Raw genomic sequence first — 11865 nt, forward strand, 5'->3', positions numbered from 1 at the left:
GGAACAGTCAAGACATAGTGCTGATGGAATTATAAATACTTCCTATCAACACAGGGAGGGAAGGCCAAAGAGGTTCACAATCATTTAAGAACTATAGAGTGCTGTTTCCAAAAATGTTTCACAGAACATCAATTCCATGAAATTATCTGAGAAAAAAAGGGGGGAGGGGCATTAAACAAATAAGTGTCTTTACTGCATGCCTTTTCAGAGCCTTTAAAATTTTAAAGTGCATTATGAACTCCCAGGAGAGGATATAGTATGCAGGGTTCCCAAATCTACTCGTTCACAGGAATCCTCCCACTTCACCCTTTTTAAAATTTCTTTTTGTCTTGGAGATTTCTTATGATGGGTACTTTATACTTCAACCTTTCATAAGTTCTGGGACAGGAAAAGACTTAAGACATATCACAGAACTGTATCCCTAACTATAGATTTTTCTCTGGTGTCTCCAAAATGTTCCTGTTGTGTGTTTCTAAGATTACTTGAGAGCTAAATGAGTATTTTCTATTCAAATCGAAATTCACAAAGCGAAGTCATTTTCATAGAAATTCCCAACATTTTCTCCCCAACCCTCTAAACTATCCAAGTGAATCAATAAACCAGTTCATGAGAGGAAATTGCAGCTATTTTGCATGCTTTTTTAAAATCAATGTTCAATTATAATCAGATTACAAAAGGAATCACATTGCCACATCTCCTTCTGGCTGCGCGCTGTAAGCCAGGCGTCCTTGGTTCTCAGTAATCCCTGTTCTGCTGACAGGCACGGAGCTGGGCCTCTAGTACCATCTGATCAAGGGAGCTGTTGGGAGGCGCTCTCTCCTCTCTCCTGGAGGCCTGAGGGAGCTTCTGGAACTCCTGGAAGTTTGGGTCTTTCCCTTGGGAAATGTGCCGCACCCTCTGCTCCTTTTTCTTAATGGCCTCCTTGATGCCCTCAATGTGACACTTTTCCTCCTTCTCGGCTTTCAGTTTCAGGATGTGGTGGTTTTTCTCCCTCAGGTGGTTGAGCTCCCGGAGGTGCTGCACCTTGTCCCTAGTGGTCTTGTGCACGTGACTCCTGGCCTGTCGGATCTTCTCATCCGCCAGCTTCACCAGAATCCTTTTGCGCATCTTCCTCTGCTCCTCTGACTCCCCTGCGCGCCACCTGGCCTGCTGCAACTGCTCTTCCTCCTTCTGGGCCTTCTCCCTCAGCTCGCGGTGCCGCTCCTTCATCAGGCCCTGGTGTATCTCCTGGGACCGCTGGAAACTTTGTTCCAGGGACAGCTGCCTAAGGAGCTCCTCAGCCTTGGCCTGGCAGTCCATGAGGACCTTCCGGGCCTGGTAATTGATGAGGGAGCTCAGGTTGGTGTCCTGGACCTTCTTCTGGCCCTCCACAGCATGTAGGTGCCTCTTGCGACAGGCCTCCACCAGCCTCCTCTGCAGCTGCAGGCTGTGCTGCTCCCGGAGGTTCCGTAGCATCTTCTCCTGCTCCCGCAGGCGCCGCACCTGGCACTGCTTTCGGTGCTCTGCCTCGGCGCGCGCCTTCTCCAGCTTCTCCTGGCGCGGGCTCTCCTGGTCCTCTGGTTGCTCCTTCCACCGGCTTTCCCCCGGGGGCACGTTCTTCCTCTGGCTGTCCAGCCGCCGGCCGCGCTGCTCAGGGCTCTGGAGGGTCTTGCGCTGCTCCTTCTCCTGCCACTGCTCCTGGCTCTGCTGCAGCAGCAGCCGGCGCTCCCGCTCCAGGGTCATCTGGACCTTCTGATCCGAGTGCTTCAGCTCCTCCCAGGCCTCAGCCGCCTGCTGCTGCAGCTCCCGCATCCTCTGGGCCTTCTTGAGACGGGTCAGCACCAGGGCCACAATCTGCTGGTCCTGGGAGGACACCACCACCTCTTCCAGCTTGCTCTTCAGGACCTGGGTGTGCAGGCTGCGCATCTCTTTGCTGGTGGCCGAGGCCTGGGAGTCCCGGCTGGCTAATGACTCAACCTGGTCGCTGCTGTCTCTCTTCTGGGCGCACACGCAGGCTGAGTGCCTCCTGAACTTTTGCGAGGGCACAGAAGACCGCTCAGAGGGAACTGAGGAAGGGGACCAGCGACCTAGATGTCTGCCGAGTGGCACTGCCCACTGGTCTCCACCCTGCGCCTTTTCTACCCTGAATGTGCCACTCAGGGGAGTGCCAGCTCCTCCGGGGTAAGGCGGGGGCGAGTCTCCCTGGGCCAGAGGGTAATGCGGACAGGGCTGCGGCCGCTGGGGTGGCAGCTGGGTCTTCAGCTGCCAAGCTGGGCGGGGCTTGGTTCCTGTCTCTCCCCATGCATCTTCCAGGCGCCTACTGCGGGGCCGGTGCTTCCTGGAGCGGTCCAGGGGCCTGCGGGCCACATCGCTCAGGCTTCGGCTGCCCCGCGGTGAGTTTGAGCACCCGCGCCTGCGAGGCCGCGGGGTGAAAGAACAGTGCGGGTGCAGCCAGCACGCCCCAGCTTCACTCTCCGCACCCGGAGTCCCGGCCCGGGAGCACGCGGGGGAGTCGGCTCCGGACCTCTGCCCGCCCAGCCGCTGCGTGGACTCTCGCTCTCCGCCCGGCCGCGGGGATTCCCCAAGGTCCCGGTAGGGCGGCTGGGAGAAGTGGCTGAAGCCTGCCATCCCTCCCTCTGGGTACGCGCAGCGTCTGCCCAAGGGGCCTGAGACCTCCCCTGCAGACACCCGCCCCGCCCCCCGGTCCCGGGGTCCGGGTCGCCTGTGACGCTCGGGCCACTTCACAATGCGCCTGGCAGCTGGGTCCCCGCAGTCTTCAGCCCTTGCCCGGCGCCGCCCACCCCAGCTTTGCTAGCACCCGGAGCACCTGGAATGGGAAGGACAGGAGGCGGGGATGGGGGTGGTGGGGGTCGGGTGGGGGAGAGAGGGATTGCAGTTTGGAGGAGGGAATATGTAGGAAATCAGGGTGACATTTAAAGCTGAGGGTGCATAGTGTCCCCCCATCAGTGTTTCAGGGAGAAATTTGAACTCGCATTTGCACACAAATAGCAGGATTTTAAGAGAGCCCAGGTGAAGGCGTCACCCTCAGAATGGAAGGGGTGGGGAGAAGGGCCGGGGTAGTTTCAGGGAGGAGGTACCCTTAGCTGCAGAATCACCGTCCTGCACGTGTGTACCTCTGCAATGTGGTCAAATAGAGCGGCTGTGGACGCGACACCACCCATTTGCCGTTTTAAGTTAGCAAGCCCAAAGTATGCTTTAATGTTTACTTTTTAAGATTTTCAGAAAAGGAAGAAGACGACTCTATTTCCTAATATGGTAATTACTGCTTTTGTCAAAATATGAATGCTGCGTGCACATTTCTGCAATAGCATAGCATCAGTGAACACCATGTTGAAATTACATTTTTTTTTTCCCTTTTCCTCCAATTTTGTGGGATTCTTGTTCCTTGTTGAGGCACCCTTGGCTAATGGGAAAAACACTGGATCTGGTAGAGAAAAAGAATTTGAATCTCCTCTACTACTCTTCACTCATGGGCTCTTGGGCAAATTCCCTAAGTTTCCCTGACCTCCAGTTCCAGCAAGGTGGAATGGGAAGCGGGGCCTCATCATACCAGCATTGCAGGACTGTTGTGAGGGTCAAATGAAATTATGCATCCAGAGGTTGGCACCAGAATACATTCAATAAATATTATTTTGGTGCCATGCTAAGCATCAGTTAAAAGTTTTAAGAGTTGGGCTGGGTGGTGGCTCATACCTGTAATCCTAGCATGTTGGGAAGGCAAGGCAGGAGGATCCCTTGAGCCCAGGACTTAGACCAGTCTGGGCAACATAGAAAGATCCTGCCTCTATATAAAAATTTTAAAAATTAGCTGGACATGGTGAGTGCATTTGTAGTGCCAGCTACTCTGGAGGCTGAGGTAGAAGGATTGCTTGAGCCCAGGAATTTGAGGCTGCAGTGAGCCATGATTGTGTCACTGCACCCCAGCCTGGGCAACAGAGTGAGACTTTGTCTCAAAAAGAAAGTGTTAAGACTTCAAGTAATATATGAATTTGCAAATATTTCTGCAGATTCCTAGCTTAAGAAAATAATGAAATTAATGTAATCCTAAAATAGTTTAAGTAAAGGATAGAGTGCTAGAAAGTGGTGACTCCAAGCTCTGTCATGTCCACATCATACTGTGAATCTTGGCTAAGTCATTTCTCTTCTCTGGGGTTGCTGTGGTCTGAAGGTTTGTGTTTCCCCCAAATTCATATGTTAAAATTCCAACCCTCAAGGTGATAGTATTAGGAGGTGATTAGGTCATACAAGTGGAGCCCTCATCAATGGGATTAGTGCCCTTATAAAAGGAGCCCCAGAGAAATCCCTCATCCCTTCTGTCACGTGAGGACACAGTGAAAAGATGGCCATCTCTGAACCAGGGAGAGGATCCTCACCAGACACCAAATCTGATGTCTTGATCTTGGACTTCTTAGCCTTAAAAATGGTGAGAAATAAATTTCATTCATTTATATGCCACCCAATCTGTGGTATTTTGTTAATAGCATCCGGAAGAGATTAAGGCAGGGTTGTAATGAGGAAACAGTTCTGGATAGCATTATCCAAGTATGACCATTCCTTAAAGAAGAAAAATGAGTATTTACCCACACCAATCCTCTTCATTCACATCTCCTTGAAGCATCACAGCAACCCCAGCTAGGAAGGACCAATAGCCTTGATAATATTTTCCACTGGACAAATCTGAGACTTGGCCATATTAACTGATTTCCCCAGGGTCACTTGGTCAATGGCAGGAGTTTTGACTTCAGATTTACTTCTCTTTCCATGATAGCGTGCTGCCTGCCTCTCGGGGAATACACTTTAAATTGAGCCATGCTTTTAAGAGAATTATGATCTGATGTACAGCAGAGGGTCATGGACACCATGTCCTTGAAGCCACATGGTAGCAGCCTTAACTACAGTGGAAGGAGCCACTCTGCCTGGTTAGGATTTCACCAGCATGTCTATAGCTGGGGATAAGAAGTTTTTCTACCCTAGATTTTATTGGCACCATTTGTATCCTTGTTAAATAAATTATTTTATGTGAATATAGTCCTTACTGGATGGTAATTTAAAAAGTAAGCCAAATTTGAATGGAATCATTTAACTTTTGAAGTTAGGAAATTTTTTTCATGTATTGAGTTGTGCTGATAGCTGAGTGTCATATCTCTCTGTTGATGCTTTGTAAAACATTTTGCAGGGACAGGTCAATACCCAGGCTACTCCCACAGAGCAGTGTTATATGGGTGAAAGTATACTCACCTGAAAGCCAGGAGACCTGCCACCAGCCAGTTCTGCTAGCAGCTGAGTCACCTGAGCAGTCATTTCACCTTTCCTCATCCCTGTAAAGTCTCTTTCAGTCCCAAATGCAGCTGGAGAAAGGGTTCAATCTAGTAAATGCTTCAGCCTTTGTTCTGTAAAGCAAAAATGAGTTAATCCATGAAAAATGCTTACAGCAGTGTCTGTCTGCATGTGGTAGCTGCCTTATAAATATTAGCCATTAGAATCATCATTATCATTATGCCAAATGCACTAAAACCATGGCAGTGTAGAGCTGAATTTAAAGACTTAGTCTGGGATGGAGCCAGAATAGAGAACCCAAGGGCTCAGATTTCCAGTTCAGGGCTCTTTGGCCTCTTGCTTCCTCTGAGGGTTCTCAGGATTCCTCAGGGAATTGTGTATGGCTCACTCACCTCTGCTGATGATGGAATAAAGGACACAGTCTTCACTTCATAATGTCACACACATTTATTGATAATCTGGGCCAGGATTAGAAAGATGATATTGCTAAGAGAAACAGGTCTAGGTAGCAGATGTTGTAAGTGGTTAAACAGTTCACCTTAACAGATTTCCCAGGGGAAGGTGGGGGTGTGCTCTGTGCGAATTTTTTAGAAGAGAGGGCTCCATACAGGATGACACTGGAGTGAAACCTGGAAGGACAATTAGGATTGTCCAGACAGGGATGAGCAGGAAGACACCAGGCCGAGGAAGCTGCATGGACTGCAGTGTGGAGCCTCGAATGCCTGGCACATCGGGGTTGTGTGATTTGTGTAGCAGGGGCATGGAGAGTGTGTACAGTGAAGTGGCAGGTGATGAGGCCAGAAAGGTAGGCCGGGGCAGATTCTGGAGGGCCTGCTATGCCAAGCCAGGAAGCATAGACATCCTCCCACTGGGTTGCAGCATCCCAGCTGTGTCCAGAAGAGCTCCAGGATTCCTCAGAGCTGTGTTGGGCCCAGAAGGGCAGGGCTGGAGGACTTTAGGGCAGGCTCTGAGGCCTCTGTCCTTGCTTTACCCAGGGGAACTTAGACTTTATCTTGGAGATCCTTATAACACTTCACTGAAAAAATTTGGGGTTCTTCTGTTTCAATCCTTTTTCGTGAGGGTTGAAATCCACTGTATAGATCACAGGGAGAAGTCAATAAAACTCTTGAAACCAGGAAAGAAACCCAATGGGATCTAGATTTTAGAAAGCTCACCCTGGCAGCAGCGTGGATGATCAATTAGTAGGCTGGTTCAGCAGTCTGGGTGGGCAATAAGGAAATGCAAACCAGGGCAATAGCCAGGGGACAGGAAGGAATGGATTGGAGGAACAGGTCAGAGTTTGAGGGTTCATGTCATGGGGATGCTTTCATATGGAGAAGGAGAGTTTCTAACCCAAGTGGCAGTGATAGCAGATCTCCAGTCTAGGTGATCTTGAAGACAACAATCTTGGAAATTTGGTAAAAGAAGTTATAATAACAAGTTAACCCTACACAGAACAACAAATAGAATGTCTGGAGTAAACCACCAAAACTCGGAAGAGAAACCTTTCCTTTGAGGGTCCTGGTGGGGAAGTTCCAAGCCTTAGCACATCGTCACAGAGCCAAGAAAATCTTCCTCACCAGCATCTGTAGCATCTTATGGAAACCCCTCAGAGGATCCCAGGCTGGAAGCTACAGTCAGCTCTTTCCTGGGACAGATGAAGGAGATGTTTTGCAAATGCTACACTGCCAAACATTCCCTTGATACTAAGAACAATCATTTTTATTTGGCAGAAAAAAATCCTCAATGTATTTTGCTGGATGCCTTAGAATGTGAGCCTTCTGCCAAATGAAGACCTGGACCTCCTAATTTGTTGGAGACTTGGAAAATATGGCAGAATGTGCTCTGACCCCACAATTCAAATTCATCTGTGGAATTGAAATGCGTTCCACACCCTTCCTCAGAACAGATTGTTAGCTGTTGTGGTGACTTCAAATTCGATCTCTTAGCAGAGCATCTAATTCTGGGGTGGGTCAAATGGGAGAAAAAAGCTATAGCTACTCTGTCTAATATGGCAGCCCGTACTCATACATGGTATGTGCCCTTGAGCATGAATAATTTGAATTGATGTGTGCTGTAAGTATAAAATACACACTGGATCTCAAAAGCAGTATGAAAAAATGTAAAATATCTCAATACTTTTTTTTATATTGGTTACATGTTGAGATGATAGTATTTTGAACACATTAGGCTAGATTAAATGTATTACTGAAATTAATTTCATGTTTCTTGTTACTTATATTAAAGTGGCTACTAATAAAAATTGCACATGTGCATGTACAATAGATACCACACTATATGTCCTTTGGACAGAGCTGCTGTAGATTAATTGAGGTTCCCCAATATTCATGGAGTAAGCACAAGCTTTTAACATTTAGGTAATTTTTATTCTATATAATTGTATTGCTTTGAAACCACCTCTACTAGGAGGATAATATTTATGTGGAAAGTTCCTTTTTTCCTTAATGGCTGGATGATAGGGTAAATTATTAATTTCCTTTTTGTTTTGTTTTGTTTTTGAGACAGAGTCTCACTCTGTCGCCCAGGCTGGAGTGCAGTGGCACAATCTTGGCTCACTGCAACCTCTGCCTCCTGGGTCCAAGTGATTCTCCTGCCTCAGCCTCCCAAGAAGTTGGCACTATAGGTGTGCACCACCATGCCCAGGTAATTTTTGTATTTTTAGTAGAGATGGGTTTTCACCATGTTGGCCAGGCTGGTCTCGAACTCCTGACCTCATGTGATTTGCCCACCTTGACCTTCCAAAGTGCTGGGGTTACAGGCATAAGCCACCGTGCCTGGCCAGTTTTCTTTCTCTCTCTCTCTTTTTTTTTTTTTTTAGACAGAGTCTCACTCTGTCACCAGGCGGGAATGCAGTGGCGTGATCTCAGCTCACTGCAGCTTCGACCTCCCAGGCTCAAGTGATTCTCCCACCTCAGCCTCTTGAGTAGCTAGGACTACAGGCGTGCAGCACCATGCCTGGCTAATTGTTGTATTTTTTGTAGAGACGGGGTTTCACCATGTTGTCCAGCCTGCTCTCAAATTCCCAGGCTCAGTGATCTACCTGCCTCAGCCTCCCAAAGTGCTTGGATTACAAGCATGAGCTACCACACCCAGCAATTATTAATTTTCAAAAATCAGTTTTTGCAGTACAATTTCACAGAATTTCTGTTCTTTTATGCCCCACCTCCACTTTTTCCTCACTACACAGGAAAACATTCCCCTAAGTAACAGTATCTGAGAATACAGTACAGGACCACTCTCTACATGAGCCTACGAGATATGGACTCGTTAAAAATACCAGACCTGCAAAACAGTAAAAAAAAAAAAAAAAAAGTATGCAAACACCCAGGGCAATAAGTGAAAAACTCATGTTAATGTAGTGCTAAGAATGAAAACTGTAGCCTATAAACTTCTGTTTTAAAAAAAGAAAATAGCGGGATAAGGGCCTAGAAATAGGAAAGTTGTTACCATGGAAACAATCACTTACCCACAATGCAAATATTCCATGTGTATGAGAGGTTATATGTATAAAAATGATGGCAGATACATATTGAGCGGGTGTTAGATCACTGCTCTAAGTGCTTTATGTGCAAACCCTACCACAACTATGCGAAATAGGCACTGTTCTTTCTGGGCCAACTGTTCTTTCTAAGAGACAACTGCTCAAGATCATGAAATTAGTTGGCAGTGGAGTCAGGATCGGACCCTGGTCCCTCACCCCAACCTCTTGCTAGGACTGCATAATTACAGCCAGAGAAAATCACGTGTAGCCCGGAGAGCATAAGAGTATTTTAAACACTTCTAGTTTTGCTGCATCTTAGGATTTTAATGTTTTTCACATTTGTAAACTTCATGCAATTAAAAGCAGGAGATGATAATTAACTAATTCTTACGAAGAAAGGAAGAACTCGAAATAAGTATTCAACTTAGAGTTGACAGTGAATTCAATTCCACAGGGAGATAACAGGACTGGGCTGCAGTTACTGGATCACTCAAAAGTAACACAGAAACACAAAACGGTGTGATAAAGTTGCTGATTTTTGAAATGTTATTACAACTAGTTTGTAATGTTAAAACACAGGAAGACATTGACCCAGTGGAAACTTGAGGAAATAGTCTCGCTTAATAACGTATCCAATTTGGAGTTCCTTCATCCTCAGCATCACATAGGCATTACATTGAATAATTTTATTTTTAATTTTAAAGAATGTGCTTTGTTGAAACTTTAAAAAAAATGTGTGAGGCTTTTAAAGTTCCATTTTTAAAATGTTTTCTGTTTTTGCTAAAATTGAGCATGAAGTTTTCAACCTTAAAGGAAATTTGTTTTTCCCCCGAAAGATAGAAGTGAGGGAAGATAGCACTGCAATAGAATTCTGGTGATGAATGGTTTGCTGTGATGGCTAACTGTGCATATATTGTAATATGCTGTGCATCGTGAATCCTTTGCTGATGTTAGGTAGGGTAGGGCACCCTCAGCCCACTTAAATTCTAGCCTCTGCATCCAGCAGATTTATTATACTATGAAAGAATTTTCAGTGGGTAACTCATAGTGTTCTTTTCACTCAAAGCCACCCACACATGGGGCTGGAGTAGAATTCACAAACTGTGGGTGGCCCTGTCTGTGCATTCAGCAACTGCTTCTGTCCACAAGAACCTTTTGAAAGCACCTTCATCCACCTACCTGGGTCTCTGCACGGCCGTACCTCTGGTGAGAGTCATTAACTGTTCTCCCCTTTGCATGGAACGGGGTTCCTTCTTGAAGTCTTGGTTCAGAGAAAGCCATCCCTGATCAGATTAAATTCTCTACTATACACTCTCACAGCTCCTTTAGAGTAGCAGCTTCTCGCCTTGGTGGGTGTGTTCATTGCAGGCCTACACTTGAGAGTTCTGTGAAGATTTGGTTAACCAAGTCATCCTCCAGTAAGTTCCATGAGAGAAAGGCTCTCACCTGCTTTTTTCACCCCCACTCAGGAACTTGATAAATATTTGTTGAATGAATGAAATAAATGATTGACTGCACTAAAAATTCACAGTGGCTCACGCCTGTAATCCCAGCACTTTGGGAGGCTGAGGCAGGTGGATCAGAAGGTCAGGAGATCGAGACCATCTTGGCTAACACGGTGAAACCCTGTCTCTACTAAAAATACAAAAAAATTAGCCAGCGTGGTGGCACATGCCTGTAGTCCCAGCTACTCGGAAGGCTGAGGCAGGAGAATTGCTTGAACTCAGGAGGCGGAGGTTGCAGTGAGCCGAGATTGCGCCACTGCACTCCAGCCTGGGAGACAGAGCGAGACTCTGCCTCAAAAAAAAAAAAAAAAAAAAAATCAGTGTCTAAAGGTTGGGTGCAGTGGCTCATGCCTGTAATCCCAGCACCTTGGGAGGCCGAGGTGGGAGGATCACTTGAGGTTAGGAGTTCGAGACCCGCCTGGCCAACATGGTGAAACCCCATCTCTACCAAAAATACAAAAATTACCTGGGGGCATGGTGGCAGGCACCTGTAATCCCAGCTATTCGGGAGGCTGAGGCAGAAGAGTTGCTTGAACCCAGGAAGCAGAGGTTGCAGTGAGCAGAGATTGCACCACTGCACTCCAGCCTAAGTGACAGAATGAGACTCTGTCTCAAAAAAAAAAAAAAAAAACTATAAAAAATAAAAATTCACAGTGTCTAAGCACTGCTAAGCCAGTTAGTGGTAGGTGTCAGTGCCTCTATTTGCACATGTGCATCTAGTGCAGGGATGATTTCTAATCTTTTCTATCTGACTCAAGCCCCTGACCACACTTTTGCTCACTCACTCTTTGCTCCTGTTCTCAGCCTCTACATTTTAAACAAGATCAAGGTCATCAAAGCAAACTTCCTCAACTTCCTCTTCCTCTGGGTCTTCATCCGTTTTCTCCTCCTTTCTGATACAGGGTGGAAATTGACCCTGTCTCTTGCCAAAGCCCATTCCCCCTACTCTGATTCTGTCCCTCCATCTTCCCCAGACCCTTGCTGTCTCCTGCATCCCCTATTTTGACTCCTCTTTCTTCTTTTCTCTCTCGCCTTACAACTATGCTCAGGTGACTTCCATCTCCCCTGACCCTTATAGTTTAGCTCTAGGGCAGCGCTGTCCAACAGAACTTTCTGAGATAAGGGAAATGCGTTGTATCTGTACTATCCAATATGGAGCCCACAGGTAGTTACTGAGCACATGAAATATGGCTGGCACGACTGAGGAAATAGACTTTTAATTTTATTTAATTCTAACTTATTAAAATTAAAAGAGGCACGTGTGGCTGGTGCCCTCCATATTGGACAGGAGAGTTATAAAGTGTGAGCTCTGAAGTCATATTGCTTAGATTAAAATAAATTATAGTTTTGATCTCTGAACCATATGACCTTGGGCAACTTACTTAAGTTCTTTAAGTATTCAACTTCTTCATCTAAAGTTGTGATAGTAGTACTGAAGTATAGGGTTGTCATGGATGAGATAATTCATAGCATTACATTTAGCAGATAGTGTATACTCCTAGCATAAACACTCAAAATTTGCTTCTTGTAGTTATCGTCATCATCATCATCATCATCATCATCATCATCATCTTTGTTATT

At 46.4% G+C, this 11865-nt stretch overlaps 1 protein-coding gene and 1 long non-coding RNA gene across 2 annotated transcripts; one reads left to right on the plus strand and one right to left on the minus strand.

Moving 5' to 3' along the window:
• Positions 1-607: 607 nt before the first annotated feature.
• On the minus strand, positions 608-10164 carry CCDC185 (coiled-coil domain containing 185). The gene is made up of 3 exons (XM_002809420.5): positions 9959-10164; positions 5239-5390; positions 608-2806 (listed from the first exon to the last, which is right to left on the minus strand). The coding sequence occupies exon 3, from the start codon at positions 2605-2607 to the stop codon at positions 736-738; it is 1872 nt and encodes a 623-aa protein (XP_002809466.2). The 5' UTR covers positions 2608-2806; positions 5239-5390; positions 9959-10164; the 3' UTR covers positions 608-735.
• Positions 2878-5022, plus strand: LOC129047837 (uncharacterized). The gene is made up of 3 exons (XR_008509628.1): positions 2878-3255; positions 4215-4423; positions 4769-5022. It is a non-coding gene; the product is annotated as an uncharacterized LOC129047837 (long non-coding RNA).
• Positions 10165-11865: the final 1701 nt, after the last annotated feature.

Source organism: Pongo abelii, chromosome 1 (assembly GCF_028885655.2).
Source record: "Pongo abelii isolate AG06213 chromosome 1, NHGRI_mPonAbe1-v2.0_pri, whole genome shotgun sequence".
NCBI lineage: Eukaryota > Metazoa > Chordata > Mammalia > Primates > Hominidae > Pongo > Pongo abelii.

Excerpts from the sequence above, each read along its gene's own strand:
- CCDC185 (XM_002809420.5), bottom strand. The coding sequence starts at position 2,607 with ATGGCAGGCTTCAGCCACTTCTCCCAGCCGCCCTACCGGGACCTTGGG.